At 41.4% G+C, this 16254-nt stretch overlaps 4 protein-coding genes across 6 annotated transcripts in view; 2 read left to right on the forward strand and 2 right to left on the reverse strand.

The window, feature by feature from the left end:
- Positions 1-181: 181 nt before the first annotated feature.
- On the forward strand, positions 182-3947 carry mrps7 (mitochondrial ribosomal protein S7). Its single transcript, XM_080043591.1, has 5 exons — positions 182-239; positions 833-1024; positions 1127-1190; positions 1285-1452; positions 1953-3947. The coding sequence occupies exons 1-5, from the start codon at positions 196-198 to the stop codon at positions 2172-2174; spliced, it is 690 nt and encodes a 229-aa protein (XP_079899717.1). The 5' UTR covers positions 182-195; the 3' UTR covers positions 2175-3947.
- Positions 3948-3969: 22 nt separating this feature from the next.
- Positions 3970-6815, reverse strand: mif4gdb (MIF4G domain containing b). 3 transcript variants are annotated; one of them, XM_080043593.1, is made up of 6 exons: positions 6741-6815; positions 5956-6084; positions 5704-5813; positions 4757-4912; positions 4424-4516; positions 3970-4209 (listed from the first exon to the last, which is right to left on the reverse strand). In XM_080043593.1, the coding sequence occupies exons 2-6, from the start codon at positions 6032-6034 to the stop codon at positions 3982-3984; spliced, it is 666 nt and encodes a 221-aa protein (XP_079899719.1). In that variant the 5' UTR covers positions 6035-6084; positions 6741-6815; the 3' UTR covers positions 3970-3981. The 3 variants fall into 3 exon arrangements, with proteins under 3 accessions (XP_079899719.1, XP_079899718.1, XP_079899720.1); XM_080043592.1 differs by having other exon boundaries at positions 6714-6808; XM_080043594.1 differs by lacking the exon at positions 6741-6815 and adding an exon at positions 6620-6701.
- Positions 6816-8264: 1449 nt separating this feature from the next.
- Positions 8265-12287, forward strand: slc25a19 (solute carrier family 25 member 19). The gene is made up of 7 exons (XM_080044515.1): positions 8265-8369; positions 8802-8957; positions 9087-9227; positions 9344-9514; positions 9964-10144; positions 10261-10391; positions 11489-12287. Exons 2-7 carry the CDS (start codon positions 8826-8828, stop codon positions 11696-11698), a joined length of 966 nt encoding a protein of 321 aa, XP_079900641.1. The 5' UTR covers positions 8265-8369; positions 8802-8825; the 3' UTR covers positions 11699-12287.
- Positions 12288-15302: 3015 nt separating this feature from the next.
- pitpnc1a (phosphatidylinositol transfer protein cytoplasmic 1a) overlaps positions 15303-16254 on the reverse strand; it is a gene marked incomplete at both ends in the record, with an annotated part of 73749 nt that continues 72797 nt past the window's right edge. The window contains 2 exons of the mRNA XM_080044176.1: positions 15303-15613; positions 16137-16200. Of these exons, the coding sequence (XP_079900302.1) occupies positions 15303-15613; positions 16137-16200 (375 nt within the window). The remainder of the gene's footprint in view (positions 15614-16136; positions 16201-16254) is intronic.

The following is a 16254-nucleotide window of genomic DNA, read 5'->3' on the forward strand; positions in this document are numbered from 1 at the left end:
AAAAAAAAAAAAGAAAAAAAAACACACAGTATTCACCGTTGTTAAAAATTAGTTCAATCTTTTGTGTTGTTATTTATATAAAAATCTAACGAATGAAACGCTGAATTTTAGTTCTACTTATTTGTAGGTTCTTTTTAAGAAGGCATCTGCAGGAGATACTTACCCGGGGTCCTGACTCACGCTGACATTTCCAAGATGACTGCCTCCTTGTCGGGTTTATTAAAACCTTGGACACCAAGGTAATTATCTAATTTATATGAATTATGAAACAATTAACATTTGGTTTGAGGTGCCTGTTTATTACCGCTGTGCTTTGCGTCTGTAAAAATTATATCCCAATCATGAGTAATAGGAACGGAGTAAAATTACTTCTATCATTTTCACCATCGGTTGGTTAGCTGATTATTGTTTCGTTTTGTTATGCAACCAATATAGGCTATAAATAAGGTTATACGTTCAACACTCCTTGTTTTGTTTGAACAACAGTCGAAATCCCAAAGTTATTTCCTATATAATGATATAAAAAAACAAGAAAAGCAGTAACAGAGACCAACTGTTTGTAAGTATTGGAATTTGTAATAGTTTCCTCTACAAGGAATCAATAATTTTGTCATTAGATATGTCAGAACATTTTTATAAATCCCAAATTGCCTTTTCAGGCCGACCAACGGCCCCCACTCCGAACAAGTTGAATTTACTGTTATAAAAAAAAAATAGAAAACCAGCAAATTTCAAAATTTGACAATACATTTGTATCACTTTTATGGTCAGGGCTGAATTGTTTCACACCACACAACACACTAAACCATCCGGTGTGTCCTTGTGTTTGCAGAGTGCTCCTGGTGCGATGGAGCAGGTACAACCCTTACTACCTGGAGCCCGAGGTGAGGAGGGAGGCCTACGGCAAGCCGGAGACGGAGCTGAGCGCAGAGGAGAAGGAACAACGCGACATGAAAGCGCTCAGACCCATCAAGGCAGCCACTAGCGGAGTGTCCAGCTCTGTCTTCAATGACCCCGTCCTCAGGTAGTTAACTAAAACAAACACCCCTGCTAGCTGTGGGAAAAATCTGAAAAGTGTGTGTCAGTTGATAATTTTGTGTTGTTGTTGTCCCTTTTGCTTTTACAGTAAGTTCATCAACATGATGATGAAGCATGGAGACAAGGTTTTAGCCCGGGAGATCTTGACAGAGGTAAGGGAAGCTAGCCAACACTGCCCCAAAGTCTCCAAGATATGTCCTTATTGTATATGAGTAAGTTACCACCATTTTTGTTTTCTGCTACCAGACACTGGAGCACATCAAGAGGAAACAGGTGGAAAAATACCACAAGGCTCCTGACGGGAAGAAGGAGGAGATCGAGTGCAACCCTTACACCATCTTTCACCAAGCTATGGACAACTGTAAGCCTGACGTGGGGCTGGCCAGCATTCAGAAGGGTGGAAAGTACTACCAGGTGAGTTCTCTTCTGCTGTATTGACAGCTGTGGATTCTGCACTACTGACAAAGCTTAAACATAATCGCATACTGTTTTTTTCTTCTTTCTATTCTACGTACTACATCTGACCATAAAAATAACCAAGTTAGCTAGTATGCTACAATTGGGACATACTTTTACTTATTTATTTCATCATAACATTGCGCCTTGATCTCGCCTTTTGAATTTATATCTGTAGCATCCCCGGTTGTTTTCATACGGATGCTCTGTCGATATGACATCACTTCCGGTGCACACTGGATCATGGGTCAGAATAGCCCAGAATAGCATGCTGATTTCAGTACGAAAAATCTCGGCCGGATGTAGTAGACATCCGGGTATTTTCAAGCATACTAAATCTGACCACAAGAATTGGGACATCCTAAATCTTTTTCCTACCATACTAGATATCAAAAAGTATGGGTATTGGAACACAGCCAAGATACTAATTGTATTCCGGTCTCCCAAACCCCGCCCAGGTGCCCATCCCTCTATCGGACAACCGGCGTCGCTTCCTGGCCATGAAGTGGATGATCGCAGAGTGCAGGGACAACAAACACAGACGCACGCACATGTACGAGAAACTCTCCCAGGAGCTGCTGGCGGCCTCCGTCAAGGAGGGCAACGTCTTCAAGAAGAAGCACGAGCTGCACAAGATGGCCGAAGCCAACAGAGCCTACGCACACTACCGCTGGTGGTAGAAAAAAGACTCTGAGTTCAGACGTTTCTTCAGATTGACGGACAGTGTCGGAAAACAAGACAGTTTCAGATGGACATTCAGACACATAATGTAAATAGTGAAGTCGGGGGGAAAAGTCTTCTGGTGCAAGGACTATGCTGTAAAAAGAAGTTGTGTAGGATGACAGTGAAAAGTGAACGGTCACATTTTAGTTTTTGTAAAGTGGATTTAAAAAACACAATAAAAACGTAAAACTGAATTAAGGAAACTTCAAGATTTATTATAACAAATAAATTTGCAATAAATGTACAACCCAACCATCCAAAAAAAATGGAACTGAGTGTAATGTAAAAATGTTGTAAGAGTGTATTAAAATATATAAACATATTGCAGTCAGTCTCCAGCAGTCAGACTTGGTTGTTCCTACTTTAACCTCTCGAGGGTGAGTTTATACAAAACATACAATCATTAAAACCTGTTTGAAATCAATCCAACTTGGATGTGGCGAAATAAATCCCAACGATTGTACACAAATCTTGAAACAGTTTTTTTTGGAGAGCTAATATAAATGTCCTACATCCTTAACCATGGATGGGCCCTGTACAAATGGTTCACTCTTCTAAATTCAAAGGTTTTTTTTCAATCAATAGGTTGATTTGTCCGACTGCTGTGAATGGCATTTTATATTAAACTTAACTTATTTACATAGTATTACAGGTACAAGCTTTTTTTTAAATACTTACATTTCAAAATAGACGCACCATGAGGTTTTTGTCCTATGCTCGTGTCTGTCTGATTCCAAGGCACAGCACAGCTTTGGTTAAAAATAGCCACGTCATGTTGTTGGTGCTGGTGGAACCTGAATTCAAGGAAGAATACATTTTTTTCTACTCACTTAATACAACTGATGATGGAGAAAAACACCTGTTCCAAGCACAGTTTACTCCTCAGGTACCATACTTCAGTACAATTTTGAGGTACTTTCTTTAAATGACAAAATATGATCAACAGACATGAATTAACAATAAGACTATTGGATGACTGTTGGCACGATTTTTTTTTTTTTAACAAATGAAACTATGTTGTGAATCCAGGAATGCAGTACATTTCTAGCTGATTTATCTGACAACGCATTTTCCTTCCATACGGCCTCACACAGACACGGGAATGCTAACGGGACAAATGAGGCAAAAAAAAAGAAGGAAAATAAATTCCTCTGAACTGCTTTTCAAACCTTTTGTAAAAAAAAAAAAAAATCTCAATTCTACTCTAAAATATTCAACTAGATAATCAATACATTGATTTTCAATCAAATTAAAATGTTGGTCACTCAACAATAAAAAAAGGAAAGACCAAAGCAGCTTGCTCCAGACTGGAATGAGTTGGACTTTTGAAACGTTTTCTTAATTCTTAAAACAGGAATGCCAGCAAGATATATATATAAAAAAAACAAAAAACAGTATCTTCAGCTGGAATCAAACAAGCCAATCCTAAAACAAAGTGCACCTGAATGAGGCTAAACCTCGTCAACTTAACTTCAACTCCTTTGCGAACTATTGCACAATTCCACATCCACGTCTCAGAAATATTATCAAACGCAGGGAGCAATCCAGCAAAACCAAAGTCTCTTTTTTTTTTTACAATTTACCTTCACAGAACCCTTCCGTGGTTTCCTTTGAGGACATCTCCATCTTCTGTGAATCTGCTGGTTTTTAGAATGGGGTGGAGACTAAAGGAGAGGAATCCAAGGTGCTTGAAGGGCTGAAACGCACCTGCAGTAACAACAGCTGCCCGGCACCTTGGTGTGTCCTTTGCAGGTAAAACCCTCTCTAGTCAGCGATCTCACTGTAGTAGTACTTGTGTGCGGTGCTGCTTAACAGCCAGCCCCCGGCCCTGAACTCCAGTATCTCCAGCAGCAGCAGACGGGCCATGGAGCTGAGGCCTTCCTGGAGCAGGAAGCCGTCTCTAAGCAGGAAGAAGAGTTCATCCATCCTCTGACTGCTCACCTTCTCCAGCTGCTCCCCGATACGATGCAGCTGGAGCACCAGGCAGTCCACCTGCACAGGGGGGGGGGGGGGACATCTTAGTGACCTATACACTCATTAGAATTATAATAAAGAAACAATTATGGTTCCTTTAAACACGTAATATTTCATATTCTGCAGCTAGGGGTTCACGATCAGCAATACAATAAATCAACCAAATTGAAATGTTACAGTTTTTGCATCTACATTTTCTTTTTTCCTGAAATAGATCTTTTGTTTCTCTCACCTCCTCTTCATTCATCAGAGCGTCTGGTTGGGCGAGCCTCATCAGACAGTCATACACCGGGTGGACCAGCGCCACCATCGGAGTGCTGTTCACCTGAATGTCAACACATACAAAGAGAGGGGCTAAAACTTTCCCCAGGGCAACTGGAACTTAGAATTTCTACCTATCACATGATGGGAAATCTTGCCACCAGCGAGTGAACAGCTTGTATTACCGCACAACAGAAGCATTTAAGTCGCAGCAACAGGGGCACATGTGCAGTGTAAAAATTTTTAGAAAAAAGAAAAAGAAAAAGCAACACAAGATGAAACCAATACAAGATGAGTGACTGACCTTGAGGTAGTCGAAGATGTTGCAGATGAAGGTGACGTAGCAGACCCACTCCTGCAGTGAGCGGGCCCTGGTGTCCTCGCGCTCCTTGAACTCCTCCTGGAGCCGGTTCAACAGGTTCCTCCTGAACACACTGCCGTTGTTCTGCTTGGCCTCAGCCTGCAGCAGGACAGAGGGAGGGGTTTGGGGGGGGGGGGGGTTAGGGCATGGCGGAGGTATGATATTCTGACCCTATGATAACCGTAAGCAAAAAATAGCATGGTTTCACGGTATTCTCAAATGTGTTATTTTTCAATGTCTGGGTAAAAAAAAAATCCCAACTGGACACAATCTTTATATATATATATATAAATAACATATACATATTCTGGACATCTATGATCTATGATAACAAAATAATATAAATCATTTAATTTATTCTTAACAAAATTGAAATAATATCAGTCCTTTAAAGTGAGCAGCTCAACCAGGTTTTTAGAGACATGCTCACTTTCTACACATTTCTCTTCTAGTAAAAGAGGTTAGGATGCAGGAATATTCTGAACATTAATACACTTGTTTGTTAACATCCTGTGTGTTCTAGTACCTTAAGAACAGTATGAGAGAGACAATGGCCGTATTGAAACCTTGACTTTTTCATACCGCGGTTATACCTTGAAACCAGTTGTCATCCTATGCTTAGTCAGGGAGGTAGAAAGGATGGAGCCAAAAAAAGTCAGGACACATAGTGGTGCAGGTAAGCTGGCTTAAGAGCCTCCTGTCGCTCCAGTGTCAACTAGCAGTTAGGCATTAATAAAGGTAAGAGGATTGAGATTTAAGTTTAAGAGACTCAATGGCATGTTTAAGTCCTGCTCTTGTTCCTTAATTCCCTCCGATTTAGTGGTGCCAACAGCCAGCGTCTCTCGATCAAAACAGATGAGTTTCAAAGCACAAGCGCAAACGGTACCGACCTGCACTATGGTGTAGCAGATGCGTCCTGCCTCTTTGCTGAACACCTGGTCCTTTAGAGACTGCTCCATGATGATGGAAGACACCTTCTCCAGGTTCACTGAACTTGGGTCTGGAAAAACACAAAAACCAACAGGTAGTTTAATTGATTGTTCTAAGTTAAAAGCGCCAGTTCAAGTTTTTTTATTGGAGGCGTTTGTCAACATGATGCTGAGGTGAATGCACACAATAGTAAATAAGAGGTGACAGCAAACCTTTCAAGGCTGTTTTCAGCAACTTCTGGGTGTCCAGGTCAAATGACTGGATCCTGTAGTCTTCAATGGAGTTTTCCATTCTAGATGTTTAGCACCCAAATGACACCCGAGAGCTGTGCTGCTGTCCCGCTGTGGAGGTCAGACAATGCTGGTTCTTTTTTACTGCGTTTTTAGAGTGTTGTGCATCAAGCCTGGGCACAAAATACTTTGCAGACAGAGGCCACAGAGCAATTCGTGCGACAACAATAACCTGCAAAAATCCTGTGCTGTCATCAAACTGTCTGCTCATTCACTGAGGGATAGGAGGGATTACATGGGCAAAGTCAGGTCAACCAAAGGGGGTCACACCCGACACCCCAAATCATCAGATGTAACACACAACACGAGAACTACGTGTCCCTTTAAAGTTTAAACAGTGAGGTATTAATATATTAGATTTCACACAAGTAACAAGTGTCGTTAAATCTCACGTTAGCTAACGTCGATTGAGGTACCTCGATATTGGTTTATCGTTGGTTAAATTAAGTGAATGTAGCTTCTACACACTGTTGTCGTGTCGCTAATAGATGCAGCTTACTCATATCAAATTAGATATCTGCAAAGAACAACGTTAACGTTAATGTTGAGTGGTATTAGCGTCAAGTTTATCACCTAACTAACCTACCTTCACGCTGCGAGCGCCCCGCCAAAAGAAAGAAACTGCTTTACGTCAACTGCATATGAAGTTGCTACAAAGCCAGTTTAAGTGGGTTACTTACATTTCGATTATACGCGCAAAGTTTTACCTAAGATTTACGCCAATTCTTCACATTTAAGCTGGTCATAGCACTCGTGTAAGCACTGCAGGCGTTACCAGGCACAGCCTTTCAAAGACGAAGTTATCACGGCAAGATAGATCCCTGCCTCCCCCTCACGGCGCTGAGGTGAACGTAGCCACATACGAAAGGAGGGACATTTACGCATGCATTACGTCTGTTACGCAAAAAAAGTACGTCTGTTATAAATGAAAAAAAATTATTATCTATGTTACGGACCCTATGTTACGGACATATTATAAAAGGTCTGCCCTCTTCTACTTTATGTGTATTGTGCACTTAATTAAATATATATATATATATATATATATATATATATATATATATATATATATATATATATATATATATATATATATATATATATATATATATATATATATATATATATATATATATATATATATATATATATAAAAATAATAATTGTGAACTTAATTTTCCTTATTACACCCTGTCACTCTTGAAAACTATTTCTTAAGGGTCGATACTACTGCCCCACATTGAATTATTTTTCTTCTTCTTTTTACCCGTTGATGGGCCTACATCAATGAGGGTCGGGATGAATCCCAGAGCATAGGCGACAAGAAGATGTTGTACTTTTCTTGCTTAATTCTTAATTTGCCATTTTACTATGTGTGCAGGCATGTGCACTGACCTCTGGTGGTCACATTGTATACTGCCATCGCTTTCGAACGTTAAAGCGTTATTTTGACATTTAAACTGGACATATCACTATTCTATTTTATTTTTAAAATTAGTTTTTATTTTTATTTTTATATCACTATGCTATTGTGTCTAACCTAAATATAATGGTGATGAAATTACTCGCTGCAACCGCTAGATGGCAGTGATGCTGCCTCCAGAGGGCACATACAGCCAGATGGGTGCTGCGTTTCTTTACTCTTGATTTAGTTTTGATGAAGCAACCATCTTTGTCACTTGAATATAATTAATTTTCTATAATTACAACACAACAGTTAATGTAACACTTTAAATGAAAAACGTTGGGGAATGAGCTGCTGCTAGATTCACACCTCTTTTAGGCTATAGTCTATTTTTCACACATATACAGGCTACACCTGGAGTTATTACAGCTTTCATAAATACACATTAAAATACTATTTAATGTTTATTATTTAGCCTATTATTTCGTTTCTGTTTCCATTTTTACTGTAATATGTCTGTTGTTTCTGCTTTGGTGCGAGTGGAGTAAGTATCAGTCTGCCCTCTTGTGGCCACAGGGATACACTACAATTACACCTGAATCAAGCTAGACACGACAGCATTTCCGTACCATTAATAATAATGGTTAAACATTTATTATATATATATATATTTAAATTAACATTTAAGAGTTTTTAGGGTATGAACATTTCCATTTACGAGACTTTTTTTTTCAGTCACGTTTAAACGAAGCAGTGATTCATCTTGACAAGATATTTCTTCTTTGCACGCTCTCTCTGACCCGGAAATCATAAGCTTTTTTTTGTAGGCGTGCGGTAGAAACCTTTCCTCGCCCTGTTCATGTTGGACTTGTACATGTTGGGGTTCAGCACTGTAGCTGTGCTTTTATTCATGAAGGATTTAAACTTTAAGGTAAGAGTCTGTCTGTGTCTATGTACAGAGCAAACAGCTGCTCTGTTGTTGTTAGCTTAGCATAGCTTGTCCCAAGGTCCCAGTTAGCCTACATGTCCTCTACACACTGTGACAGTTATTTATTTTCTCCTCAGATTATATTAATTTGAGATTTGAGATTATATTGTAGTCTCGACTGCTTGATTTTATCTAGATATTCATACTCACAACAACATTTCACCGTCTACTACAACAGTGTCTCAACCGTCCACTGATGAAGATGTGCCATTATAATTTGCAATGCAGTCCTACTTAGCTCCACATTTGACATCAAAAATTAAAATAATGATATGATATTTTAAAACCATTATTATTTAAACTTGACTCAAAGCCTCTTATTCAGATGACATGAGGGTGTGTTGATACAAATGATTTTGAAATGTCTGTTTGCAGTGTTTAACAGGAGCGTGAGGAGCCATGGTGGGCTATGACCACGGGGCGCAAGATGCTGCCCCCTCCCCAGAGCAAGCAGCTCTGGCTGGGTCGGCTGCTGGGATGGTCACCCGAGCCCTCATCAGCCCCTTTGACGTGCTGAAAATCCGATTTCAGGTAATCATCATCACGTGGATTAAATGATGATTTGAAGATATAAATGAATCAAAGGAAAATGCTAATGAAATATTAAAAACATAAATAAATGAATCTGTTGTGGTGATCAGTTCTGCTTTTCCCCCACAGCTGCAGATTGAGAGGCAAGAGGGGAAGTACTGGGGAATACTTCAGGCATTTCGCTGCATTCATTCAGAGGAGGGACTCGCTGCTTTCTGGAAGGGCCACGTCCCTGCACAGCTCCTCTCCATCTGCTTCGGGGCCGTTCAGGTAGGGTAGGGGGCCCTGAACTGTAAACTATCACTCATTATCGCCACAAGACGTTCACAGAGATTTACAGGATGTATTCATTTTCTACTGTGTGTACCTCTTGTTTGCTTTCCCAGTTTGCCAGTTTTCAGTTTCTGACGGAGGCGGCCCACAAGACGACGCCGTTCGACAGCCAGACGTCCGGGGTTCACTTTGTGTGTGGCGGCCTGTCTGCCTGCTCTGCTACAGTGGTGTGCCAGCCTCTGGACACACTGCGCACACGCTTTGCAGCTCAGGGAGAACCCAAGGTCAGACTCTGGATGAAAACGCAAATCCAACTCATTGTGATGTCTTGTTATTCAAACCTCCTACGAGGAACCTTTAAATGTTTATGAAACGGTCTCATTCTTTATCTGAAGATCATAAATGACCTGTTAGTGAGACCATGGGCGAGAACAGGGCTACTTTTATATTGTGGTTATTAAAATGCCTTTGCTCAGGTCCGATATTTCCCGGGAACTTGGACAGAACGATTTAAGCCAGGCAAACCAGATTTCGGTGTAACACCGGCATGCGCTTGAGTGCTTGTGTCGTAAAAAGATACATCACTGCTTTTATCCAAAAGTCCCCCTATAACAAACAGAAGCTGACAGTTCCTCGTGGTGACTTTAATTGAATTATATCACCAGGAAATATTGTGATTAGAACCGAGAAGACTGGTGGATTTTGTGAAACCCTTTGCTTCGTGTCTTTTCAGGTGTACAGGAACCTGCGACATGCCGTGTCTACAATGTGCCGCTCCGAGGGGCCTCTGGCGTTTTACCGTGGCCTGTGTCCCACCCTGCTGGCTGTGTTTCCCTACGCCGGGCTGCAGTTCTTCTCCTACAACGTCTTTAAAAAGCTGCTGGCTCCACCGCCCAACGCAGGGAAGACAGGAGGTCAGTGGAGAGAGTGAGAGCGCTTTGTCCTCAGCCGTGGTGTTTTATTACACCTGGAAAGTATTCACATCTCACGTGGCTTGTGATCTCTATAATGCACCTTCCCCTCTCTCCAGGCATCCTGAGAAGCCTGGTCTGTGGCAGCGCGGCTGGGGTAGTCAGCAAGACAATGACGTACCCCTTTGACCTCTTCAAGAAGAGACTGCAGGTGGGGGGCTTCGAGGCCGCCAGAGTTCAATTTGGACAGGTACGCTTGTTTCACATTGTCTCTGAGCTCATGATTCAGGTCTAAAGTGATAAAAGGTGGAGTCAGCAGTTATGCCTGTTGTCAAAATCACTTTTTTGTCAAATCCACTACCTCACCGTACTTTTTACAGCACTGACGAAAACAAAATCTGGTGTTAATACTAGGGCTGTCAAAATTATCGCGTTAACGCAGGTTGATTAATTTCTGGAATTAACACGTTACATTTTTTTATCGCAATTAACGCATGTGCAGAATGATCCGCCCCGTGCATCCCACCAGCTCTGTACTACAGTCTCTCTAACGTTGCGGCTGACCCAGGATCAGTAGCTGCGCGCAGCCAAACATCACAGCACGCTAGCCCATGCCGTGTTTTAAACCGCTAACGGTCACGTCTGTGTCGGGGGCATAGATAGTATATAAAATCAACTGCCGCGGTTGACAGTTGATGTCGGGAGCAACAGGAGGAGAAACATTGTCCGCTCTGTTCAGAGCCCGCGAGGACACAAAGGTTGGCTTCCTGGCACAAATGAACAGTCCCCTAACGTGTTCGCTCGTACACACACACACACACACACACACACACACCGCGGACTGTAATCAAGTTGTATTCAAGAATGCACAATCTATAGATTCACCAAATAAATGCCATTATATAGCCTATATTTGCCCAAAGACATAGTAACGAGACAGACCAATTGAATTATGGTGTGGTAGGTATATATTTTAGTTTGATTTAAATTTATTTTCAGTATTAAAACCATCATTTGGATTTCAAGTGGTAAAATTAATCGTGATTAATCCACATAATCCTGTGATTAATCTGATTAAAAATTTTAATCGTTTGACAGCCCTAGTTAATACATACACAGCATATGGCTCTGTAAACAAAGGGTATTTGAAAAAAGGGGCCCACTGTAGCTAGCAACATGCCCGTTTACAAAGCCTAGGCTGTTTTTTTCCCCGCCCCAGCGCGCACAGTATGGAGACGTAGCTGATGGTGAGGAGATATTCACTGATTTTGACTAAAAGTGGTTTTAATAACAAGCGTTCTCCAGAGTCGCCATCTTGAAGTGTGGTCTTTTGTTTGTTACGTGTAGGTGCGGAGCTACAGAGGCATGGTGGACTGCATGGTTCAGATAGCCAAAGAGGAGGGGCTCCGTGGCTTCTTCAAAGGCCTGTCGCCCAGTCTGCTGAAGGCTGCACTGTCAACAGGCTTCACTTTTTTTTGGTATGAATTTTTCCTCGGTGTCATGAGTAACTTCAGCGAGAAACGGAGAACAAACGGCCTGGACAATCAGGAAAGATAGCGAAGCTGGGAGAAAGATTATTGACCGCAAAATCACGCACAACTGAAAAAGACTCTTCTTTGCTTGCACTTCACAAATGTATTTACTGCGTTGTAGTACGGTGGTGGTTTCTGTTGTGTTTACTTATAAGGAAAGGCAAACATGACCTGTCATTACACATTGTGTATAATCGTTTATTTATGAAATAATATGTATTTTTATGTTTTTATTGTCTGGGTTTGTAAGAGGTTATGGATGCCTGTGCTTAAAAGATAAATGGTATATACTATTGTGTTCAAATTGAACTTTGCACATTTGAAGTGCTGACTTTTATTTAAAGAGTCGTGTATCCCTGCCATTGTTGACTCGCGTTTCATTATGTTTAAGTGCAGGCGGAGCACTCATCTGAATTTGCATTGTTCGTGTGGTCGTATGTGTGTGTATAGACAAACACATGAGCACTTAAGCGATTGTATTTATAATACTGAGGTTGGAAACAGCATCCTGTTGACTACAGGCTAAATGCACTGTTTAGTTTGAAGGAGTTTGAAGGACCAGGACAAAGTGGTGCCAACATGTCAGGTCATTTATTTTTTATTAATAAAACGTTTTGAAAGGAGCTAAGGTGAATGTTTGTGAATAATTTTTATCAGCAGCCAGTGGGTTAATACTGCACTGTGGGGAATACTTTTGTGTTTTATAATGTTTGTCATACAGTATATTAGTGACTACAGTAGTATTTCAAGAGTGAATTGTGGTGTGCACTGGATGTGTGGACTTCAGTAAAATGGCCATCTACACTCACCGGCCACTTTATTAGGTACAGCGGTTCATTTTCTTGTTAACACATATAACTAATCAGCCAATCACATGGCAGAAACTCAAAGCATTTAGGCATGTAGACCTGGACGGGACAACTTATTGATGTTAAAACCGAGCATCAGAATGGGAAAGAAAGGGGTTTTAGGTGACTTTGAACATGGCAATGTTGAAGGTGCCAGGAAGGCTGGTATGAGTATTACAGAAACTGCTGATCTACTGGGATTTTCACTCTAAACCATCTCTAGGGTTTACAGAGAATGGTCCGAAAAAGAAAGAATATCCAGTGAGCGGCATTTGTGTGGACGTAAAATGCCTTGTTTAAGTCAGAGGTCAGTGGAGGATGGGCATACTGGTTCGAGATGATAGAAAGGCAACAGTAACTCAAATAACCACTCTTTACAACCAGGGTATGCAGAATACCATCTCTGAACGCAAAACACGACCAACCTTGAAGCAGATGGGCTACAGCAACAGAAAACCCCACCGGGTGCCACTCCTGTCAGCTAAAAACAGGAAAATGAGGCTACAATTCTCACAGGATCACCAATATTGGACAATAGAAGATTGAAAAATCATGCCTGGGCTGATGAGTCTCGTTTTCAGTTGCGACATTCAGATGGCAGGTTCAGAATTTGGCATAAACAACATGAAAGTATGGATCCATCCTGCCGTGCACCATCAACCATGCCATGTTCAAAGTCACCTAAACCCCCTTTCTTACCCATTCTGATGCTCGGTTTGACTTCAGTACATTGTCTACAGGTGTACCTAATAAAGTGGCCGGTGAGTGTATATTGTAGCTGCATTTCATTTGGTAGAAGCACAGAAGGACTTCAATCGAAATGAAGAAAAAACAACACATTTTGAGCTGTACATTTCAGCTGCAATGTTATTTCCTTTTGTGCAAAAGAAAATCTTAATCAATTGCTCTAAACTCTTTTTACAAAATACAGACTCACAATGTGGTTAGTCAATGTAGTTAGTGGTGTTTTTAATGATTTTTTCTTCTTAATGAGAGCAAACTAAAATTTATTTGAATTGAAAATCAACAAGACTTAAATGTTAACATTACACCGAGTACATTTTTTTTTTACATTCATCAAGGTACGCATGAAGTTCCTAGGTTTAAATGTGTACGGTCTGCAGTTACACCTGGTCAAAAGTCTCTGTTTTAGCCCTTCAAACTATGTGCTCTGAAAGAATTTGTGAAAATGATTTGATTTTGAGCACTTCTCATATACTTTCATTTTATTAAATAACATGGCTTCTGAATGACCTTAGGTTATAAATCATTTATTTTGTATCGTATTAACAAAGAGTCCTCAAACAAGTCTGGATACAACAGGGTTTCATTTAATGTACAATACAAAAGCCATCAACAGTATATATGACTAAAAAATAAATACAGTTGAAATGAATAAAGCAGTAAAACAACATGCAATCCTCAGGAAGAGGCTGTAAAAACAACAACATCAAGTATGAGGCCGAGATAACAAAGAAAACATTTCATTTTTTACAAATACTTAAAAAGCAGCCTCTGGAGTCAAAACACATGCAGTTACAGAAGTCATTCAAAGGCTGACAGATATCACATTATAAACACTTTAATAAGATAAGAGAGATCTGTACATTAAAATACAGAAGAGCAATTTTTATAGCAGCATTATCACTGGATATGATTTTCATTTTGAAGTGGTGACATTTTACTGGTTAAAGCTACAGTGAGTAACCTTTTCATAAATGGTGACATTCAAGCCATTGCCAAACGAGTTGACAAAAAGTTGATTAATTCCATCAGCTCCACAAAACTCTCTGTATTTCTCAGTATGGCAGCGTTTACAAACTAGAGTTGCCCCCCCGACACTGGCGCAGGAACTCAGAAAAATCCCAAGAAGCGCCCAAGAAATGTTTCAGTTGTTGATTCGACTGCTAAGAAATAACCAGGATGTACAGCAGAAGGAATAAAACCAATGCACTATCACCGAAGGCTTACCTCATGTAGATGCACCGACAGTGTTTTTTGTAATTACTCAGAATTCCTCATGGGGGTGACAAAAGTTACACACTAGCTTTAAGTAATGTTCGTACAGTAGGCCTATATACAAGAATACACCACCACCGTCACACCCGACTGTGAAAACCTTAATACTCAACTGATACAGTGGCCTACAAGAACCCATCAAAAGGTCCCAACCACGTAAAAAGACACAACAAGCTCCAGTTAACCAAGCCAGAGGCGCCGATGCAAAAGGGGAAAGCAGAAATGAAAAATAAATCTGTACATGTAAAGTTAATGCGCAGTGACTGAATCTCAACATATGCCGTCAATACACCCTGAGCTTGCATGAACGTTAGCTGATGCTCTGTGGGATAAAAACATGTTCAGGAAACTACGCTATACGCTACCCTCAATCAATCGGACCAATCAGACTCCATACTGCCTTACGCCTGGTGCTGCCTGTCTGTTTTCTGCTTTTTGTTAGACTCTCAATGGGGGCGTGCTATACCTTTACACCTCACAGGGATTTTGCTTGTCTTGTTTTTTAGCTGTAGAGATCAAGCTGCCCTGGCTGCACCTGAGAGCTTTATTAGCTGTGTGACACCGACAGGGTCTACTGCTGCTGCTGAAGGGTGGGGCTTGGATCACCGGGGCAGTGAAACATCTCCTTCACTTCAGCTGGCTGAGGGGGGCATTGTGTGTGTGTGTGTGTGTGTGTGGTGTGTGGAGGGTGGATGGATGTGCTGGGCAGGCATCATCCTCTGCTGCTGATCCACATTGGTTAACCCCTTCCCCCCCACGCTCTCACTCCGGCTGCGGGCTGGAGTTCCAGGAGAAGAAGTTGGGTAGTTTGAAGATGGAGTCCCTTCGGCCCGATGGATCAGGCAGGGTTAAAGTCTCCGGGGCAGACTTCTTCCTGGGTCGCTCCTTGGGCACGGAGAGGAACTCTGGAGCCTCTTTGGTGAGGGGGGTGGCGGGCGCGCTGCTGGGCCCGCTGCGGGCGCTGGGCAGCAGGGTGTCGGAGATGTTGATGGCCGGGGGGAAGCTGCCTATCTTCAGGTTGGTGGCTTCCTGTGTGGCGCGCTCAAACTCTCGGACCTCCTCCATGGTCATGTCTGTGGGGATGGATGGGGATATTGAACGAGCGCTTTAGAACGAGCAATGAGACTGTTTGCGTGATATGAGTGAGTGTGACAAAGGTAGCTCTTTGCTTGATCGTACAGAAGGCAGTGAAACAATGACCCCTGTCTAATGACTATGTTAGAAATATTCAATTGCTCATGAAATAGAATGGACATCCCTATTCTTATAGGCCTTCTTAAAGATGCTACAAGGAACTTGTAAACATTTCTAAAACGGTCTAATTTTTCCTCTAATGATCATAAATTACATTTAACAGCAAGCAAGACCGTCAGTGCAAAGAATGGACTTTCAACGCCAAGGAAACTTTATTCCACTTGTCTGTACACTGGTTTTAAGTATATGAACGCTCCACCCTGTAGGTATTGGCCTGTACATCCGTTTTCTTTTATGACCATTGAAAAATAATGATTAGGGCTGTGTTATTGCATTATCAAACTGCACCTATACACAGCTTACATTCATGAGCACTGCTATTGCTAGCCCTAATAAACTCACCGATCCACTCGTCCACCCAGGCAAAGGCCTGCCTGTGTCCTAAAAGCAGGACATCTCGAATCACCTGAGCAGAACCAGAGAAACAAAAAAGGAAAAGAAAGCGAAGGTAAGAAACGGT

Source organism: Ammodytes marinus (genome assembly GCF_949987685.1).
Source record: "Ammodytes marinus genome assembly, chromosome: 16".
In the NCBI taxonomy this organism is placed as follows: Eukaryota; Metazoa; Chordata; class Actinopteri; order Uranoscopiformes; family Ammodytidae; genus Ammodytes; species Ammodytes marinus.

Excerpts from the sequence above, each read along its gene's own strand:
- mrps7 (XM_080043591.1), top strand. The coding sequence starts at position 196 with ATGACTGCCTCCTTGTCGGGTTTATTAAAACCTTGGACACCAAG. Across the intron at positions 240-832 it reads TTAAAACCTTGGACACCAAG|AGTGCTCCTGGTGCGATGGA; the intron begins GTAATTATCTAA and ends TTGTGTTTGCAG. Across the intron at positions 1,453-1,952 it reads AGGGTGGAAAGTACTACCAG|GTGCCCATCCCTCTATCGGA; the intron begins GTGAGTTCTCTT and ends AACCCCGCCCAG.
- mif4gdb (XM_080043593.1), bottom strand. The coding sequence starts at position 6,034 with ATGGAAAACTCCATTGAAGACTACAGGATCCAGTCATTTGACCTGGAC. Across the intron at positions 5,814-5,955 it reads GCTGAAAACAGCCTTGAAAG|ACCCAAGTTCAGTGAACCTG; the intron begins GTTTGCTGTCAC and ends GTGTTTTTCCAG. Across the intron at positions 4,517-4,756 it reads ACATCTTCGACTACCTCAAG|GTGAACAGCACTCCGATGGT; the intron begins GTCAGTCACTCA and ends GTTGACATTCAG.
- slc25a19 (XM_080044515.1), top strand. The coding sequence starts at position 8,826 with ATGGTGGGCTATGACCACGGGGCGCAAGATGCTGCCCCCTCCCCAGAG. Across the intron at positions 8,958-9,086 it reads TGCTGAAAATCCGATTTCAG|CTGCAGATTGAGAGGCAAGA; the intron begins GTAATCATCATC and ends TTTCCCCCACAG. Across the intron at positions 9,228-9,343 it reads TCTGCTTCGGGGCCGTTCAG|TTTGCCAGTTTTCAGTTTCT; the intron begins GTAGGGTAGGGG and ends TTGCTTTCCCAG.